This window comes from Taurulus bubalis, assembly GCF_910589615.1.
Source record: "Taurulus bubalis genome assembly, chromosome: 10".
In the NCBI taxonomy this organism is placed as follows: domain Eukaryota; kingdom Metazoa; phylum Chordata; class Actinopteri; order Perciformes; family Cottidae; genus Taurulus; species Taurulus bubalis.
Genome location: NC_136598.1, coordinates 9068986 through 9090914, shown reverse-complemented (window position 1 = coordinate 9090914; position 21929 = coordinate 9068986). Strand labels below are relative to the sequence as shown.

The following is a 21929-nucleotide window of genomic DNA, read 5'->3' as shown; positions in this document are numbered from 1 at the left end:
CGTTTTTGGCACGTTGTTTTGCTTACATTCCTAGAGCATTGTTTTTTTTAACGTAACAATAGAAAAATAAAGACATTGAACATTGTTGTTTCTCTGACATTTTCGAAAACTTATTTTCAGAACGATCTCAAAACATTGTTTTTGGACAACAAGATTAGGATAACAATATTCTGCTGAATCATAAATCCCACAATTAAGCCCACAATATAATAGTCAGTGTGCTGTGCATAAGGCTTACAGCCACAATGAATAACTTGTATCAGGTGTGTAATGTGATTACAAATGAATCATTTATCGGTAATTGTTATTTTATTTCCAGTGGGTATTATGACACTATCAACAATTCATTAGTTGTTATATGTTCATCATGAATGAATAATATTACTCACCTGCCAACCAAACAGGAAGTCTGATAATATTTTACTTTATTGTTTGCTAAGATGAACAGATATATAAGTATGACAAAAAATAAAAGATAGCCCTAAAATCCTCTACCAACACATTCATATTTGTAGTCTGTGGTTGTTGCAACAAATTATGTAAAACTTGCTCGCTTTACTTGGGGAGTTTTATCTTGTCCACGGTCTAGTCCTGGACTTGAGGGTCATGTTGCAAGTGACTGGCCCTAATTCGGTTTCAGTCAAACATCCTCAGCTGCACAGATACTTTATGGCAGTATAAAGACATTAATGACATTAAGTTGTCTTGTATAATGCTGGTGGTGGGCTGGAAATACAGTCTCCATGAGTCAACATTTAAAAGTATTCTTCTGCTAGTTTGTGAATGTGATATTTGCCTCTTCGTTTAGACTGTATCGGTCACTGTTGCATTACATTAACCAGCAAAGATTAAGTAACTATTTAAGCAAACCACTAGAGTAACATGAAAATCATTCTACTAGGTTGAATACATTATGTAGTCAGACGCACAGCAGGAAATGAAAATTGAGAAAACATCTGCTGGAAGATCCTATTGCTTTTCCATTTGGTTTTGTAATGTCCACACTGTAATCTCTCAATCCATTATTAAATAATTTATTCGACTGCTGGTATCACCAAAAATGGATTCAAACCTCACTCAGCAGTTTCCACTGCTCATTGCTATCACCAATAGGCAGCTGTTTGTTCATTCTCAAGTGCAAGCACACAGGAAGCTTATTTATTTTCAGTATCCTTATGACGAATAAGCTTTCACTCATCTGTCGGGCTTAGTTGTTTGTAATTGTGTGACCTAACAATGTACTAATGATTGAGTTTCAGCCTTCAAAGTTGCATCACACTGCACATGCTTTTGTACAAAACACAGCTTTTTTTTATATGTTCTTACTGCTTCAGAATTAGCATGTTACATCGTATAATAGCACTGCATTAAATTCAGTATTACCAAAACAGGCCCGACAGAATAAGAAAGTGTTCCAGAATCCAATATTAAAATAATTATTTGTATTATATGCATACTGTGCAATCACAATATCCATATATTTGGTTGTATCTAACTGATCATTTTAGGTGTGAATGATCCAAATAAGCTTTAAGTATATTTAATCACACTCCACACTGCAGGAAGTTTATATATTTGCATTAAGAAAAGTATGATGAATAGTATAATGTCCTTGATGTAAAATAGACATTCACCTCATCTGACATACAATAGTTGGAGTTCAGGGAAGGTTTCAGTCCCAAACCAATCATACATGTATGAGCATAGCAGGAAAACTCTCTGGGTCATTAAATGTGTGCATCGGTGAATGCCTTATATGCAGTTGTGTGAAAGTAACTTCATCTCCAAAGAGCTGACATGTTCCTGGCACAGTGGTTGAGTCTTGGATTTGTTTTCACCTTCGTGCCATTATGTATAGGCTTGGCCACAATAAAATAAAACCTGTCTTTATCCACATGAGATGCAAGGTATAATTATGCCTATGTGCCCATCCCTAGCAGTAAAGCTATTTGAAATATACTTAAAAGCAAACATAAATCAATATAAGCCTACTAATTTCTGAGTAACTGTTCTAGGTCAGGGAAGTGTTTCTTTACCTTGAATCACTGGTAAACCACCAAGTCATCTGAATTGACATGGTGACTTTCAAAACGAATGAGTTAAGTACTTATTGTTTGCTTAAATGTGAATTAAGCCCCGTTTGTATTGTTCTGTCACACAAAATTGCTATAAATAATCTGCAGGGGTTTGAACATTGTTTGATAGCTTATCAACATTAACAACTCAGTTTATACTTTATCAAGCATTTCTCATGATGTGTTGGTCCTGTAGGTTTCGTATTTTAGTTTATAATCCTACTTGATGTAAATGCACATATCGCTGGGTCGGTAAATTCCATATTGCCAGAGCCAGGTAATAAGTGGGTTCAGGTATCACGTGTTAGGTTTATGCCGGCTTCAAGATTGCTTGTCAATGATAAACTTGGTGTTTTGTGAGAATGGTTTCAAGATCTTTTTTAAAAGATACTTTTCAGCATGTAGGTCTGCTCCCATTTCTACTCTCAAATCCCCTATGATGTAATACATTTTCACGCGACATCTAGAATATACATATTACGTGATCAGATTCCTTTTCTATCAGTGCTCTAATTTGTCTTATTTTGAAGTAAAAATTGTAATTTATAATTGCTGTGTATAGTTATTTTCCCAGCAGCCAATATAGTCACTGGGGAACTATTAGTTCTCCGAAATTTAGACTGCTCCATTTCCACTAACAGTAAGGTTAAGACTACTGTCCTAACCTGAGCAAATGTTTGCTTGACTCTTATTCGGTTTGGTATCACATGAGCTGTTAAACCATCTTAAATAACACTAATAACCAAAGTAGCTAACATAATTTTACATTTTAGATAGTTGATAAAGATCTGTAGAGCACAGTGACTTTTGTTTTCCATATTTGTGCTATACAGAGAAACAGATTCAAAAGTTATATAACCTATCATGGTCTGACAGACTGCCAGGAATCATTGCCAGAGCGATGTAAATGGAGCCCAATAAATAGTCCTCGCTATATTTAAATAAAATCTTTTGCCAAGAGTTTTATATACTCTAATGCTCCGTGGCTAAACATCTTTCTCTTTAGAAGTGTTGTATAAGTATGTCTTCATTTTATGACTGTATGTGCAAAACATGCAGACTTTGAATTTAGTTTGACTGTTTCCAGTCATGAATACCGATATGTTACATAATATTTGGGCTGTTTGAATGATGCATGGGAGGAAGATTATAGGTTTATCCCCAGGGGAAAATGGATTACAAAAGAACAGATTTTCTTAATTTAAAAATGAATAGTAGCACATGTAGACTAAATCATGTCTCACACAAAAAAAACATGATCCCTTTATTCACTTTATTCAATATTTTCATATTAGTTTTCAAAGACATCCACCTGCCAAAGTCAACTTTTATGTAAATGTGACACAATAGATAGGTAAACAAAAACAAAAACACCCACCAATCTTCAAGTGTTCAATTAGCATTAGGAACATCATTTCTGAAACAAATGGGAAAGTGACTGGATTATTGCCACACAGCAGCAATAACTCAATGTTAAATGAATATTATGTAACTCATATGTCATGGACTCCTTTTCTGGTGCTGAATTAAAGTTCTGTATAAATGACATAAGAATGGCCTCTCTGATTTGATATTCATATACTGACTGTTTAAACTGTGTGGCAAAATGTGAGATATGGGGAGCAATTCAGAGATATGGCTACCTGTGAATATATACAACTATATTTCAGGCGTATACAGTTTGATGCTATTAAATAATGATAATGATTCCTGCAAAAAAATGTTATGGTCTGGATAGTTATTGTTGGATTATATGCTGTCATTTTCACATTGGGTTTTCTGTGATTTCTGTGTGCTGTATTTTCATTATACTTTATGGTATTAAATGTTTATGTGTTTTATGTTTTACCTAGAGCAAGAAAACTAATCCCCTATTGGTCAATGTAGTCAAAATATAAGCAAATTTACTTTAATAAGATTTTTCTTTCTGTTTTGGAATTTACAATCCCATATTGATGATGCTGTGATTTATTTAACAGATATTAAAACATTTGTGATTGCATTATGCATTATACTTGTACATAAATGTAACATTGATTGAGTGCTCATGGACAGGTGCTTATGGACTGGTCTTTCTGTACGTTTCAGAGGAAATTATGGCAGAGAGATATTTCTTCAAACTGAGCCTTTTATCCGTACATAATTAACTTTTTCCACCTCATCTGTTTCTCAAAATGTTCCTATTTAAAGTTTTTCTGTCTTTAATTTCTTTTGAAGATGTCACTGGGAGTTTTCCTGTGGTATTTCATTTTGCATCTCACGTTAATATATTCTCTTAGTGCTGAACTATACTGTAATTCAGTATCTTAACACAAAGAGAGCAGTACAATTACAAAAATCAATATGAGCAATTTGACCAGCAGCAGCTGCAGTATAATGTTTTTCCCCAAATTCCATATCAGGCTCAATGCACAAGAGGGATCAACAACAGCTTGCCAAACAGCTTGTCCGACAAGGCACATGAGAGACAGGATGTGGTTGTGTTACATGTTTACAAATTATCTGATTGTAAGAACTCTAAGTGGCTGCATTTTTCTTAGTATTGACAAATGTTCTTACCACTTCTTACCAATGATGCATTTCTTCTGAACTACATTTATATGCAGTCAAGCTTTCGAACTGTTGACATATTTTGAGTTATTACCTGACAGCAGAATGCTCCTGCGTGCCGATGAAAGAACATGGAGGATACGATGATCAAATCAATCTTGTTAAAAAACAATGAATCACCTTCAGGTTTAACATCTTTCAATACGTGGGCCAACCCAAATAATGTGAAATTGTCTGTACTTATCATGAGGCCTATCACAATGAGGATTTTAACTATTTCAGAACCCAGCAGAACCCTGTTAATTAGTTTATGTAGGTCATTGCATGTCATCAAATGGTAATTTTTATAATAAAATAAATGGCAGTCAGGAAGCCTTGTTGGTATTATCTTCTACAGTTACTGTTTCACTGTCCTTTTCAACCTAGAATAAAGTTCAACAGCTGGTAAATGCTTCTAAGTGCTACTTTAGTGCTTCAAAGAAGAATTTGGTGACTTGTCTAAATAGAAATTTTGAAAGTCTAGTGGGACGTTAAAATGAGCACTGTGCTTTCCTCTGGGGCAACATCCTATTACATATATTGGACAGGGGAGTCATGACACACATTTTTACTGGATTTGTATTTGAACACTTTTGGCTTAAGTGACAGCAAAGGGAATGTAATATTATTAGAAAAGTGCAACACAGTTGTAATTATAGCATAGCCAACTGACCATGCGCAGGTTTGATATCAATTGTGTTTTTTCAAAACTCACCCTTATGGAAAACATCCCGACATTTTCCGCTGCCACAGGAAGACATGCAGTGCAGTGATCAAGTGTGTATCTGAATGGTGTATCCAGATGGTGTAAAGTTACCTGTCAAATCACTTAGTGATGTAACTCCTCCTCAAAATATAATTTCTGATGATTATTGCAAATAATATGGGAACAGCAAAATAAGGCAAATAAGCACCTGATGCATGATCAGGGAACAGTTGTGTTACAGTTAAAACAATGGCAAAAACAAACTGCAGGTATGTAACGGGAAACAAACTCAAATCTCGTGCATAAAAGTCAGAGGAGCTGCATGCTCATCCTCCACAGCAACCTCATCATTCTTACTTTCGGCCTCGCTATAGAATACCCATGAATTCTGGCTTGACCCTTCTATAAACATATCTCTATAATGTCTGGGGGCATGGAGGAAAAATACCTTGCATTATGGAAGGCTATCAAGTTGCATAGTGGGAAATGTAGGATAATGCATTCTTGGAGCTTGGACTAAAAGTTTGAAACTCTTGCCCTCTGCTGCATGATTTCTGACTTTTTTTTCCACAATCAGTTTTTTGTGAGTCTCCAACTCTTTAGATGCTAGAGATCTCTTTTAACAAGAACTTTAACTAAAATGATATAATAATGTATTCTGTGACAGTAAAATCCAAATATACCGTTTTGTTTTGTTGACAGTTACAATGCATCAGAATGGATGTATGAACACACATGAACAGAGCAAGGACACTCTGAATACCAGTACCTCAGGGAATTATGTTTAAAACTATCCATTGCACGTTAATTAATAATTAAGCCATTAATGCACAGGTTCACAGTTAAATCACTGTTCACATATCAGACTTTTGTTTTTGCTGCTGGTTATAGGAGTGGGAAGGCAATCGTTCACTCTTTTCCTTCAAGATCAGTTAGCTGGTGGCCAACAACACTCACCTTCTCTCCTCCAGCAATTTCTGGGAGTCATGAGCCACGTAGACGGGATTCCCTGTGCTTCGTGGTTCAGATTTCCCATCTGCCGTTTCCTCACTGTACAGCCAGAAGTATGATGCTCTGGGACTTGGCTCGGTGTTTCTTCATCCCTGCAGGAGGACAAACTTCATGGATGCACACAAAAATGTGAACAATATAATAATCTTGCCAACTAACTGAATCATTAACTATACTTCATAACATGGAAGAATGTTTGTCGGAAATTCCCCAGAAATTGTTTCTCTGCAGAATGCCATAGGTGAAAGAAGCAAATTTGCATTATGTTTCATTAAGGCCATGCCTGAACTAACATCATCATCCCCATGGACGGCATCCATCATCACATAGTGACGTTTTCAAGCATGATTCAAACCTACAGTAGTTTATTTTGAGTTCAAGAATAAATCTTCAAAGAAACTGGTCAAAATGATGCACAATACATTTAGAATTGTCATACAAACGGATCACTTGGAAATGAATACCTCATTAGAGACCGCGGGCAGAATTAAATATGTGGTGAATTCAAACAGCATTTGGAAAACGTTTAAAGATCTTTAGACTTAGGTATCTGCTTTGAATTGTAATTTCCCTCTGATATGTAACTGACTGCAAAAGTTGAACTGCTGGATACAAGTTGACTCCTACTTCACTGAACGGTCTATTCAGTGTATGTACTCTGAACGCTTCGAGTTTGCACACAGCACTTCTGGAAGATGCATGTTGGTCTTTGATTGGTTGCCAAACTGGTTGAATGAGGACACACAATCTTGCTCGTATATACAAACCATAAACTTAGATTTAATATGAACAGAGAGAAACTTCCCCCCTTTGGCGGAACAAGTTGAAAGCGGCCTTCTACTTTCAAACTCTGCTGACTGAACATACAGTACATCATTCAGCACAGTAAAGGTCAAACATCCAAGTGATGCAACAATACACAAAATCATGTTTAGCTTTGGGGGGAGACTTTGAATCTCTATGGGAAATTTCTGGAGATTAGGAGATAGGAGATCTACAAAGGTAATATTGTGTGATTTAACACAACACTATAGAGTAATTTACACCATAACTGGTGAGTCATTGGGTTATGGGGTGCATATTGCAATACCTTTAAAACCTCCTTCTGCCATGTTATTCATACATTATGTCTTACATTTTTCCGCTGAAATGAGAATCAGTTGTAGCCTTGAGACGAGACAATATTGCAGATCCACACCTATATGCAGCTGATGAATTCCTCTCTTTGTGCTGGCCTGCTAAAAATATCTCCATTTTCCATTCTTGGAAATGTAGCCAAGGGTGTTGTGATTCATGATGTGTTGAGACAAGTGGTGACATTACTCTACAGCAAGATTTGTGTTGGATACTTAACTTAATTGTGGGTTATGCTATATGAGTTAATACATACATTTGATTAGTATTTATACGATACACATCTGGTATCAGAAACAGCTAAAAAGAAGAAACCCCACCTCAAAGTTTATCTTTGTGTTGGTGGCTGTATTGTGGCACAATATTTTTTCTTTGGACATTGCTTTGGTCTACTTTCTCCTTAAATAAATCCCTACTGTGTCATGCTGCATTCTGATAATGATGCTAAACATTTTTGTACATAACTTGTCAGTCATGATGATAATGACAGTATCTTTTCTTTTTTAGGGATTGGATTTAGAGATTCCTTTTATTTCAGTAATTTACTCCCATGAGTGGCTTCTGTTTTCCACATTTGACTGTATTCTGCTTCATTAAAAAAAGCATATAATTTATTCCAAAAAGATCTTTACGTATGAATTAATTTACTAAATTTTTTTTTTAAAAGTGAATACAAGAAACACCGTCGTTATGTTCCTTATTTTCCTATCTTTTATATCGTTTGTTGGCTGTCTTGATGTTGATGCCGATCCAATTTGCTTGACCTTCCTCCCACACTTTCCTGCCAATGATATTTTACTGTCTTGGGAAACCGTACCAATGATGTTTGCATGTGTTTTTGAATCTTCCATGACTGGCTTTGTTATTAGTATAGCTCATCTACTTGATATTTTTCCAGTATCGCCAGGGACTTGAGGTTCACACACATTAAAAATGCAAATATGGCATTTGACCTGACTCATGGTCTGGCTAAGACAGAACTTCCCTCAGATAAAGGATCATTTGTAATGACCTCAGGCAACTTTTTATTTTTTTAAAGGATATGTGGTTCATTAGACTAGCTGGAAGCAAAGCCATTACATAAGTTTATGTTAGTGCAGTTCCTGTTTTGGTAATGCAATAAGCACATTTCTATGAGCTTTAGTGGGTAGAAGATAACTTCTTCGCTGGTAAGGGAAAGTGCACTTACCTCCAAAGACTGGAAGTTTAAACAGAGTAATGCATATTATCTAAATATCATGTTGCTAAAATTATACTTAAGCAAAACTACGTGCTTTAGTATGAGAGTATTTCACAACCACGTGACCACAATTCACTAGTTGAGCTTTGCACAGACACAAATTAAACTCCACCGTCTTCAATATTTTTATGTTATTATAAATGTATATAAACAAGCCGCAACAGGGGCAACATTTACTTTAATATCACTGAACCTAAAGTATGTCCAGGCACAACAACCCTTTTTAGTGCAAATGACGTCAGTTATCTCTGTCATTTCGCCTGAGGTAAAGTGCTCATGTGTGCAGTGCTGTCAGATTGTTGGAAAGACTTACTATAGCCTCTGGTAAAGCTCATAACTTTTTAACAGCTCGGGGATTTACTGGAGAAACTTTTATATATTTATTTATTTATTATGAGCAAGCACTTAAAGGTTTACCTTCATGTTTTACTTAATCACTCCTAGTTCAAGACTGTTTCAGATTACTTGCCCCACTCCATATTTGTACACTTTTAATCCGACACAGCAGTTCCTCTGAGGACAGTGTGTGTTTCCAAATATTCAGTCTTAGTTCGGGAATGATAGCTCCAGACTGCAGCTTCTTGGAATCAGAAAGAAACAGGATCTATGTGCCCATAAATCATGGGGCAGAAAAAGGTTTACTGGAGAGCGTGATACAATCCTATTTTCTTCATCCACCATCAGAAAATAAAACTTTTTTTTTTTTTTTTGGATGTCAACTGAGAACTATGAACCCTTATTTACCCTTCCGGAAAGCTTTTCACCATTGAAAAGATCTAACACCCATCTGTCCTTTACCATATGTATGTATCTTGTGATTAATGGAGGGTCTCCACATTTCTTATCATACCCTTTCAAGGTGAAGATGAGTTATGAATATAGGATTACCTGAGGCAACACTTTAGAGCTCAACCCTGACCGTCTCTGTCAGTTTTAGTGTGATACTCTATCACTTTGAAGCTTTCTCTCAATGGCACTAAGAATAATTACATCCTAATAAGTACATCCCGTGATGGTTTTCTTCACTTCAACACAAGAAAAGGTATCAAACAACTACTGGAACATTATTCAAAACAGGATTCAGTTGAACAGTTTTTGTGAACTTGCTTCTGGGTGACCACATATTTGGTGCCTGAAGGAGATATGTGTAACTAGCATGAACTCTGTGGGGACAATAACTTACCAAATGATGAGCCTCAGCGGACAGTTGAGGGGAAACTGGGACTTGAGATTCAGATGTTTATTAGGAACTGCATTCATTTATATGGATTTTATTAGGTGTGCGCAATTCAAGAGGTATGCAATTGTGTCTCAAATATAACAAAATGAGAGACAGAGGACACAGCTGCCCTGTTTTGTCAGTTGCTGTCTCTTTTCTTTTTTTCCTGAGCTTCATGTAGGGAAAAAAGACATCCTGAGTTTTGACACTAACTAAATAGGAGTCGTCTGTTTTTCACCTCTGTCCTGGTTGCATACTTTCTATCTCGTTCTGTCTATAGTTATGGTTTAGCTTCCTCCATCACCCTTTAATACATCTGTTTATCTCCCAAACAGGAGACACTGGGAATTAAATCATTACACCTTGTATTTTTTCATACATTTGTTGATAGAATACTTTTTATTTAATGACAGCATGTGTGGTTCTATAATGATTTCAACATGTGTATATATCATCTTGATGCTGTCTTAGTAACATGGCAATACAGTGAGATAGCTTCCTTGTTATGTTAATAGCTCAGTTAATGGGTTTACCCGAAGCGCTATGAATAAGTTAATACTGGCAACATGCATTACAAGTGACCACTGCAGTTGATGCAAAGACTAGAGCAAAGCATGTTTTTAATTCAAAGTTTAGTTTGACATTAGTTGTCAGAATTTTGTATCTATTCTAAAAATGACACACATCAATATTTTCCACCAAGAAGCCCTGTTCCTCATTTTGAATAGAGTCTGCTCATTTGCACAAGGAATCCTGACTGGCTGTTTTTTGTTTATATACAATCTTAAAGTGGCTTCTTTGTGTGTGGCAAATGTTGATAAAGAACAATAACAATGAGAAGAACATAAAAAGGTCATGGTATAACTTGTAACAGTGCAGCTATTATGATAGTCCGTGGTTTCTTTAAAACTGGTCAAAGTGAACATTATTATTATTATTATTTTGATGTCATCTTGAAATACTAGTGCTCTGACAAAACCACATCTATGCTTCTATATATTTAAAATAAACCACCCTTGCAAAACCTTGAAAGGCCCATATGTTGCTCATATGTGAACATTCATGAAAGACAGAATACTTCAGTTCCAGACATTTGTTGTTGTTTATCTCACTAGGAAACATAGTAAATATGCAACTTAGCCAACAATATGAAGACATGCAATATACTTGCAGTACAATAAATTACATATCTGATGCATAATAAACTACAATGTGCATACACAAGAGCCACATAACTAACTAAAGAAAAAATGTAAAAGTACACAGAGGTTACAGTGCTGTGTGGTGTATTTTACTAGGAATGCATTCTAAGGAGAATCATCAACAAATGGTCCTTTACTTACTTTGTCTTAAAATGTCGACAATATGGACAATGGTAATTAAAAAGATTATGATTTCAAGATCTTAGATACCTAGAACATGGACATGCTTTGTCTCGGATGGGAAGGATTTGGTATGATATAGTTAAATAACATATGCACATGAGCTAAAGCACTATTGTATTACCTCATCATGTGTGAAGAGCGTGTCCAGTCTGGTCCCTCGGCTGTGGTATCTGTCCAGGATGTATGCTGGGAATTTGTCAAACTGGGGATGAGACCGATGTTTATCACATGCCTTCAGGCTGACAGCAACTATGTGGACTCAGCAGAAAGTGGTGACAGCCACAATAACAAAATAGGCACATGAAAAGTTGTAAAAAAAAGTCCTTCGTATATTATGCATGTTTATTTGACTTTTAAGGCCTCTAGCCCACTCTGTTTAATGCCCATATGCTGGTGATTAAATGTCATTAGTGGCACATTTATGCCAAGCAGGCCTAATCATTTCCATGCACATGCTTGAATTATGAGGGTTATAAAAGATGTTGATAAGCTTGAACCCACGGTAGTATAAGCACTTTTTTTTTTCTCCATCTCCAAGTCTCGTCAGATCTTTCCAATTAAGATAGGATTTGGCGCCCTCTGCAGACAGAATATAGTCATCCATCAGTACTCCTCTCCTTATGATAACGCTCTTCGGTATATGTTGATGTCTAATTTAAACAAAACCACAAGCTTCATTTTTAAGTGCTCATTTTCTGTCTCTTTTTCATTTTTTGTTTGCAAACATAATGTTACAGTTATGTTGATGTAAAGTGGTAACCTCTTGAACAAATAAGATCAGATAAGATAAAATAAGATAACCCTTTATTAGTCCCGCAGTGGGGAAATTTGCAGGATTACATCAGCATAGGGTAAGTAATGAGAAGAGACATAATAAAAAAGAAACAAGATCAACACTCCTCCTGGCTCCCACCACTTCCACCGTATCCAGTGGACACCGCAGCACACTGCAGGATTTTGTAATTTTCTCAGATATTTTTAGATTAATTTGAGTTCAGTACAAATACAGCTTGTTTGTTTGCTTTCCCTTTTGCATTTTTGTTGAAGACATTTCCAGCTAAACAAATCTAGATTAAACGTAACTAAGGCTAATCACTAACTTTGTACTTTCACTTCCGATAACTTCAGTTTGGTAAATGTATTTTGAAAAACTTACCGGAAGAAGTAGTTTGCTGCCATGTCCATATAGACGCTGGTTTGATACATTTTCTTTTGTTGTAGTTTCTCGCTTTTACCCCTCTACGATGTATCTAATGGCCTTGAGCAAACGGAATTTAATTAAAATGCACAGGCTGTTCTTGCCTCGGTTCCGTTACGTGTTGCTGACTTTATCCAGTGTGGTTCTCATTAGTTTAATCCGTTAACGTTCTCTGTTATCTGTTAATCTACTAATTTAGTGGTGGAAAATCCACTAACAGTGTACGTAGCTAACTCCCAAAAAAATAAAAATAAAATAAAGGTCCGGAGATGTCCACATCACAGACCCACATTGACGCTGACTTGATAAATTTAATGTTGTTGTAGTTATTCCTTTTGCCCACTGGAGGAGGTCAACTCGGTATCTCTCTCGAATCTGTTAAGAAGGGCATCAAGGAAAGTACAATATTCTCTATTATTTATTCCTTGATTTTAGGCTATGCAGTCTATGTTTGGAACCCAATGGCTGCACCTCTCTGTTTGTTTCCTGCTCTGTGGCCACAGTGACAGTTGCAGTTCCCCCTTGTGGCCACATGGTGGCAGTAAAACCCAGCGATTCTAATTTCAACCCTGTCACATCCGTTCACCCTCGAAATTGATTGAGATGAATGTTAGTCCAGCTGGCGTCGATGCAGCCATGGTAGCACCTCCGGTATGTACTTTCAAAATAAAACAGAAAGTGAAGCTCACGCTCGAAACAAAAGTTATTTTGTTGTGTTGAGTCGAAGCATCGATACGTCATGTCACGATACTGTTAAAGGTGGATACTGTGGAGATTAGTGTCTAGCATCACTACTCTATATTGGTGAGTCGTGAACAACTTTTTTTCGGAAGCTGCTTCAGTAAACGCTGTTCGGTAGACAGACGGATCCGTTTTGACGCGTAACGTCAGCTAGCTAGTCAGATAGCTAGCTGGCTGACTGAGCTTATCTTCGGATATTGCTACTCACTGGGGTAAACTGGGCCACCGTTAGCCGACGGTTAGTGCAAACTAGCTGATAATACGTTAGCATTTAATACGACTCGTCGGTGTTATGTTTATGTAGCTAGCTGTTCGTACAATGGCGTTGCTAGGTTAACCGCTGAGCTCGTGTAACGTTAAACACAGAGACGTGAGCTGTTGGCAGTTTGAGTTGTTAACTTTGTCATCAACATTAATCTGCTCTACTACTGCGACCTCTTTTCTACCAGACGAAGCGACGCACATAACTAGAGTGACTCAGGTAACGTGACTAAAACCCACATTCAGTTCCACGTGTCCCTCTCTTCTGAGGGACGTGACATGGCTACTGGTTGTGGATACGCTGATCTTAATACTGGGGCCGAATTAAAGTAAGCAAGACAGTATAACTCACGCCAGAGGAGCACGATAAGTAACTTTAAGTAGTATGAAGTGTGGTAAACTCTCGTTGTGGTGACAACCCCCCCTCTCATCGTTGTCAGCCAGTGTTTGGATGGATATACACATTGTAAATAAAGCTAATTGTAGGTGTTCTTTCAGAGGGAATGGAGAAGGCTAAACAAGATGCGTTCGACAGTGCCAGACTTCAAGTGATCCAAGACGGCTATGAGAGGGCCTTTGAGTGCATCAATAAAGGGCTCACTCTCGATGAAGCTGGAGACAAGGCACAGGCCCTGGAGCTATACAAGCGAGGGCGACAGCACCTTCTCAGGGCCATCAGTGTGCCTTCTCGGGGAGAGGAGTGTGTCGGCAGCTCCTGGGAATCGGCCCGACAGATGCAGAAGAAGATGGAGGAGACTCTGAACAACATCACCACTCGCCTGGCCATAATTGAGACCAGCTCTGACCTTGGATCTGTCCCTACACTGAACATTAGCAGTGAGCCTGGCCCTGGTGCCACAAACGAGTCTGAAAAAGCTCTCTATCCAAAGCTTCCCACCCAAAACAAGCCAGAGAGGCCAGCTCCACCAAACATACTTTCTGCTCCTGGCCAGGCAGCAGGAGCTGTAGGAGGCATGCCTGCATGCAGCAGTGAGGGTCTACGTCTCTCATCGCCTGTGGTTCCAGTCGAGCAGCCTCCGGTTTACTCCCCTCAGGCGGCTGATGGCCACTTATCGGTCTCCTATGGAACAGATGCAGGGGAACTGTCATCGGTTGGGGATGAATTCTACAGCCGTACGTCTAACTCAACGGCATCTCTCCAGAGTATTGGTGAAGATGGAGTGCAGCTGGTGTACATCCCTCATGGGGTGCAGATATTCTTTGTCACGCCTGAAGGGCAAGTGAGCGCCCCATCGTACCCGGGCTACCTGCGGCTGGTGAAGTTTACGAGTGACCATGATGACCGGATGCCAAACCGACCACCAGCATTTTTGCAGGTAAGAGAAAATAAATATTTCAGCACACTTAAACATTCTCTGGTATAAGGCCTGAAGGGATTAGATATGTAACCCATAGATATAGATATGCAACCCCTTATGCCCATCTGATGCAAGTAGTGCAAGTGAAATGTCAGCACTGCAGTGTCACCAGTCTTTTTTGTTGTTGTGCCCTTTCACCTGATTTTGTAAGATACTTGACTGTGAGTCATCAGCAGGAGGTGACAAGGAGGCTTGTTAATTATCTCCTTCCCTGGCTCTGTGGACTTGATCATGTGAGCGTTCTTTACTTTGTACCTTAGACCCCAGGGTATGACGTCGTCCACCTGAGAATTCCCAAATCAGGATCATTACTGTCTCAAAATTGGACACAGATGGTACCTTAGTCATGACCTATTCAAAATGAATATCTGCCACATCAAGAAAACTAAGATTATCTTAGAACTATTCAAATGAAAATAAAACATATTGTAATCTAAATTTTTCACAGTATGGTGCTTAAAATACAGTGAAATACAAGAAAATAGTTACAATTGTACAATCGGATGCAATCAAATACAGCAGCACTACAATAACACCTACATTGAAGAGGGTTATCATTCAGTTCAGTTTTTGTTGACAGCAAAGGTTTTCACAGGGACGGCTAAAAGTTATGTTCTGTTGTTCCTGGTTTGCAGACCACCAGGCCTTTAATCCAACCAGGGTTTTTTTTATTTATATGTGAAGAATTCCATGACGCTATGCAAAGGAATAACCTCAGGGTTTTGTTAAAAGACAAAATAAATACTTATTATAACATCTTATTTACTCAACTCTTCTTTTATTTATTTTTTGTGGTAATGTCTATTCCTGCTGTTTTAACAGCCAATACACTGACACCAGTGGATCATGAGACTGAAATGTGACTCTTCATTGGGGAATTTCCCAGGTGCTGTTGCCTGCGGGTGACATCAGTGATTCACATGAGTGCAAGTAATTATCTAAACCCTGCTTACACTGTTATGCCCTACAATCCTGTTAGACATGCAGCAGTCAAAGGGGGACAGTGTGCTCTAGTTTGTCTCTATAACGGTTCACTGTGTTGCACTCATTAGCATCTCCATTAGAAATGTAAGGCTTGTCATTTTGAGGTTATATTTGGAAACCTATGTTTCAGCGCTCTGTTTACAGAGCTCTCTGCCCCTCTTACATTTGACTTCATGGCAAAACTTTCATGGTTCAGAAATAAATTGAACATTTTGGACTGATTCACATTATTAAAACATCACACATTTAGCCACTTGTCGTCATATTTTCCAGCTGTTGCGTTCTTTATTTCTCTTACCTTTTTTTTTATTTTACTTCCTGGCAGGTGTGTGACTGGCTATACCCTCTCATGGCCACGGACTCGCCAGTGTTGTTGTGTAACACTGGTGTGTTCATGTTTCCGGACATGATGGCGCCAACTCCAGGCTATTTTGTGGGGGTGGTGTTGTCCTCTGAGCTTCCTGCTGCAGACAGAGACTTGTTCCAGGACGTGCTCTCCCAGAATACAGATCTCAGAGTTCAGGTATTGTCGCTGTGCTGTCAGTTTTGTGAAAACCCAACACGACAAGTTTTGACATTCTTTAGGAAACAAATGCAAATGGGGGCAATATATTTGAATATATATCAATACAGGTCATCTGCAGCTTATTGCCATTCACATATGTTTACATAAGTATTTAAAGTCACAAAATAATTGTTTTACAATACCTTTTTTAGCTTTTAGCTATTTCATGCAAATGAGACTGCGAGGTTAGAGATCGGTAATAGTAGTCATGTGACAGTGGATGCATCTTTATTTTTGCATACTATTTGAAAGCTGAGATCATCAGTCTAATTGGTCAATCATGTTAACATGGTACCAGAATGCCTTCAGCTGTTAGATGTTGACTTATAGAAGCATCTATTTAGATTTGTCCTCGCACATAAATATATTTTTGGGGTTTTGAAATTCTGTGTGGAGACGCAGATGAAAGTGCAGACTGACACATGCACAAAAATAGTGCTACTGTTAGCCTTGTAACTTCATTGCTGTTTGACAGTCCCTAAACAACCTCCACTCTGCTCCAACCATCACTAACACATTATGTAATCATTGCAAACACTGCAGACGCTAAATCTATTTCTCCCATGAAAAGGTTGTAGTTACTGCTTACGCGATACCTTGAGGTTGCAGACTAACGGAATATAACGGTTTCATTGTTTTGGCGTTGCTAACTCTTGCTGTGTCTTACTTCTGAGCTGGCACACTTCTCCAAGTTACCCCTGCCTCAGCATTGTGGGGATTTGAGACAGACAGGTGAGGGGAATTAATCAGTCATAATGCTCTTATCTGCAGCAGTTAGAACAACCTCAGAGATTCAGCTGAAAGACAAGTGCCAGTTCAGCCATGATGAAGCTGGAGACGCTGGCTCGGATCGATGCCAAACAAGGTCATTTTTGATGCATGCAATCAGGCTACTTATCTTCTCTCATGGACATAATTCCCTATCAGCAAGTATGCACATTTTAGTTTTTTGGATCAAGTAGAAGATTGGAGGTTTTTTGGCACAAAGGGATACTGTTTTCAGACTGCACAGAGACCTTTTGACAATCTCTTTGTTGCTAACAAATAGTGCATTGTAACGAGAAGCCCAAAATTATGAGAGGATCTGCTGTGTGAATGGGCGGTTACTTGCAGACAAGCATTTGAACGGAGATGTATACAGGTTGCACAATGTAGCAGATACGTTGTCCAAAGATTTGACTGACAAGCAGGTCTTATTTTCAGCTTACATTGTTTGTCTTAATCATACAGTGGCTTATTGTCTGTCTTGGTCTTACAGGTAGCTAAACAATGTGTCTTTATGATCAGGCTCCAGATGAAACTGCAGAAGCTATTAATCTCAGTCAGAAGGTGTCAATCGCTACACCTGAGGAGACAACACTAACGGTGACCGAGGAGGAGAAGGCGCTACCTGAGTGGAGTGAAAAGGTGGCAAGTGGGATCTTGACAGGTGAGGTCAAACCGCATCTTCCCCGAAACCTCTTAATGCTTTTGTTTGTTCACAATTCGCGAGGAAAGGCTAGGCTTGTCTGATCCTGTTGTCCTATCAGGTGCGTCATGGCTAAGCTGGGGCCTGGTGAAAGGAGCCGAGTTCACAGGCAAGGCCATTCACAAAGGGGCATCTAAACTCCGAGAACACATCACCCCAGAGGACGCACCCACCCACGTCAGCCCCACAGTCACCAAAGGCCTCCATGTTGCCAAGCAAGCGACAGGAGGAGCTGTCAAAGTCAGCCAGTTTCTAGGTGACTGAGTCATCCCCAGTTGGCATGTTTTACTTCGCCTGTGTGATTATTTGGCAGTGGACTTCTAATTGAGTAATGCTGTGTTACTGCAGTGGACGGAGTGTGCATGGTCGCTGGCTGTGTGGGTCGAGAGTTGGCTCCACACGTGAAAAAACACGGAGGAAAGCTGATCCCAGAGTCTATGAAGAAAGATAAGGATGGGCGTTCCAACATAGATGGAGCTATGGTGGTGGCTGCCAGTGGAGTGCAAGGTAGAGTACTTAATAGTCTGCAAGAGGAAATTATTTACTCGAAGAGTCTTTAAGTAAAGTACTTGATGTGCCCAACATGCTTTGTATTTTGTGTATTTGCTCAGGATTTGCGACCATGTGGACCGGTTTGGAAGTAGCAGCAAAGGACATTACTACAAGTGTTGCATTAGAGACCATCACCACCGTAAAACATAAGTAAGTCTGCCCGTCCCTTTTCGATAAATTGTCTGACCACTGTCACTTCTTTAATATAAAGCAATGCACATTTTTCTCACCACTGCTTAGTAAACAGGTTTGTGATGTGTATGTTGCAAATGGCCTCCTGCATTACACATGCAGAACCAAATGTGCACTCACTTATTTCCCTTTACAATTTACTTTGCAGATTTAGGGGTCTACAAAACACCATTGACTCACCTAATGAAAACGAGTGTAATTTTTCCTAATTATACACAGCTATTCAACTCCCACCCCTACAAGCATGATATGCCTTCTGTTTTCTGAATGATTTGGCTCTTGCAAGTCATAATGCTGTGCCAATCCACTGCCCTTCCCTGAGCCATTCACATGACGGTGCTGCTTTTCACTGATTTCTTTAATTGTTCCTAATGGAAATCTCACAACTGGTAACTTTTCTGTCCTGCCTGATTTTAATATCCTCCTATATTGTATGTATTGGTGCGACATGTTCCAATGATGAGCAAAATATTGACACAATATACTGATTATTGATTTCTATATGGTTGGGTGATGATCATGTTAAATATCATGAGTTGATATCCATTTATCAACCATTTTGTTATACAATGTATCCCTTGAATGGTGCTCAATATGATATTCAGAGCATTTCTATTGCCTCCATGCAGCTTTCAACATGGACACGGCTGAGCAAACAATGTCAACAGTGCTGAAAGAGCTAACCTTGTTTACCTTTATGCTGCCGGGTCGGCAAGGCGATATCAGCTGTAACCGACACATGAGCCCAGTACAGAGCGGCAGCTTACCAGTAGTAGTGCTCACATGAACTAAAAGGCAAAGCACATAGAGGCTATGATTACAACACACACACAGAGGGAGAGCAACTTAATGCTCAGCTCAGGTAGACATTACTCTTATGTATCTTTACATGTTTGATGCTATATGAATGCTCTGAATATTGTCTTTTAAGTCTTTTCAGGAAAGTGCTTGATTTGACAACTCACTGGATTAGCCCAAATTAATTTTTTTCAGAAATTCTGATTCTGGCAGTCAGAAATGTCTTAATTTAAGGTTGTGCACTTGCATGGGTGTAATCCTCACACTAAAACTGACATACAGCATGGCATCTTTGCTATCCTTGCACCACATCTTAATTAATTCTCCCCAAATCCTTCTGTTTCTCGCCTCTTGCTCTGACCTCTCACCCAATCTGACTTCTGATGAAGGTACGGGGCAGCAGCAGGACAAGCCACAGACCATGCTGTCAATTCTGCCATTAATGTCGGTCTCACTGCATTCAATGTTGACAACCTGGGGATCAAAGCTGTGGTGAAAAGGACTGGCAAGCAGACGGCGCAGACCATTTTGGAGGACTACAAACTCCAGGAGAAACCCGAGACTGGGAAGCAAGTGGAGAAATCGGGCAAATAGCTGGCAGTACCCTGCCTCATTCCCTCAGACATACCTTTAAAGTATAATTTGTATTCTTCTATAAAATACATTTTATAAACTGAATATTCATTATTTATAAAAACATGTTCTATATTTAAAATACATCTACTGTTATATGCATATCCTAGTTTGATACAGCTCTTGAGCACCTTAATCTTTATGTTAAATAGAATGACCTAAATGAAGAGAAAAGGCAGATATCATAACTCAAATGAAAACATGGTATCACAGTTTATTGACACATTCAGTTATTACTTAACTTGGGCGATAACAGTTTAATTCTGCTCTTTGTACTAAGACAGCATTTAATTGTTGCTAACTAGACACTGGAAACCTTCCTAATCTGTGTCAAGCATCTGTATGTTTGAGTTTATCCCTGCTAGGATAAGTGCAATTTATATACTTTGAATGAATGATTCATATATAAATACTATCTGTCAATATTTTATGATATAATCAGACAAAAAGTGTCCATTATACTGTTTAAAATGAGGTATAATCACTGCTGCCCACTGTGCCTGCAAACATCACATGATGTACAAAAATGTGTGAAACTGTAGAACTTGAGTTTATAGTCCATGATGTATTTTTTTGTTAGAAAGAGTTTTTTTCCATCTCCTATGTATGGGGTTTTCTGCTACAATGCTCAGTGCTATATTCTGCATTTCAGTTCAGTGGTATCCAGGTTTTCAAAATGATGTTTATAGTATTTAATATAAAAATCTAGATATTATTTTGATGGACAACGTTTAGAATAAATTAATGTTTATTTTGAAGTGCAATGCTAATTTTGTTTGACTTTTTTTGAGTGATCTGGTTTGTAATCTTTTCAAACTCCAGCCCGAAGACTTTAACAGGTTAATGTACATTTGCAATGGCTTTCTAGTATTTTAGTTGGGAATTGAGATTTCTTTCCCACCTCAAATACTGAAAATTAAAAAATAAATAAACAATAAATTCTGTATTTATATAATTGAGCAGTATGGTTTTGTTTAAATCAAATATGAATCGAAACGCTACCTTAAATGTCAGCTTAATACCTCCATCTAGTGTCTGTTTGTCTTACATAGAGTATTTTGACATTATAATAAACACATAATTTTTTTATATTTCTAGTCCAGCTGGGGTTGGAGTAATTTGTTAAGGGTTTTGTGGTATTTTCTGTGCTGCTGAATTTCACTCACTACAAATTCAATTAAAAACTGAAAATGTGGTCTTGTTGGCACTTTTTAGCCAAACAATTAAATAAAATCAAATGAATAGTACAATAACATGTGACTGATCTGCTTTATTTACTTCAGATATTGAAAAATAAAAGCACTAAAGAGGATCTGAGGTTCCACCTGTAACACAAAAATATGGAAACCGAAAAATAATTTATTGGGGCCCATATATGCTGCACAGAGACCTCGTGGACTTTGTCAATGCAAGCTAACTTATTTATTGGCTTTAATTATGCCTTACACTATATAGACATGAATTGCATACCAAACTACTGTATGTTGACCACATTAAGCAAGTCACAGCCATGCAGCTTTAGCTCAATATAGGAGAGAAAGAAAGAATAAAAACATCAACTTTCTTTATATCGTTTACGTATCCATTATAGACCAAAATCAAATTAACACTTTAACCAATATCTAACTCTCTGTAAATATCACACATATCATCTGTGATGTCTCCAGTCCTATAGTTAGTTGGAACCGGTCTACAATGTTTACAAGATTAGCATCAGGGAAGCACAAGTTACCATTGGTATCAAACAGCAAATCCAGACAAAATGGATTGGCCCCATCCTTTGGACTGGCTTAATAAAT

At 38.1% G+C, this 21929-nt stretch overlaps 1 protein-coding gene across 2 annotated transcripts; it reads left to right on the top strand.

The window, feature by feature from the left end:
• Positions 1-14062: 14062 nt before the first annotated feature.
• spartb (spartin b) lies at positions 14063-21372 on the top strand (the record flags this gene model as incomplete). Of its 2 annotated transcripts, none has more annotated exons than XM_079224397.1 (7): positions 14063-14896; positions 16248-16445; positions 17775-17916; positions 18017-18211; positions 18304-18462; positions 18567-18657; positions 19887-21372. In XM_079224397.1, 7 exons carry the CDS (start codon positions 14063-14065, stop codon positions 20089-20091), a joined length of 1824 nt encoding a protein of 607 aa, XP_079080523.1. In that variant the 3' UTR covers positions 20092-21372. The 2 variants fall into 2 exon arrangements, with proteins under 2 accessions (XP_079080523.1, XP_079080524.1); XM_079224398.1 differs by having other exon boundaries at positions 18848-20030.
• Positions 21373-21929: the final 557 nt, after the last annotated feature.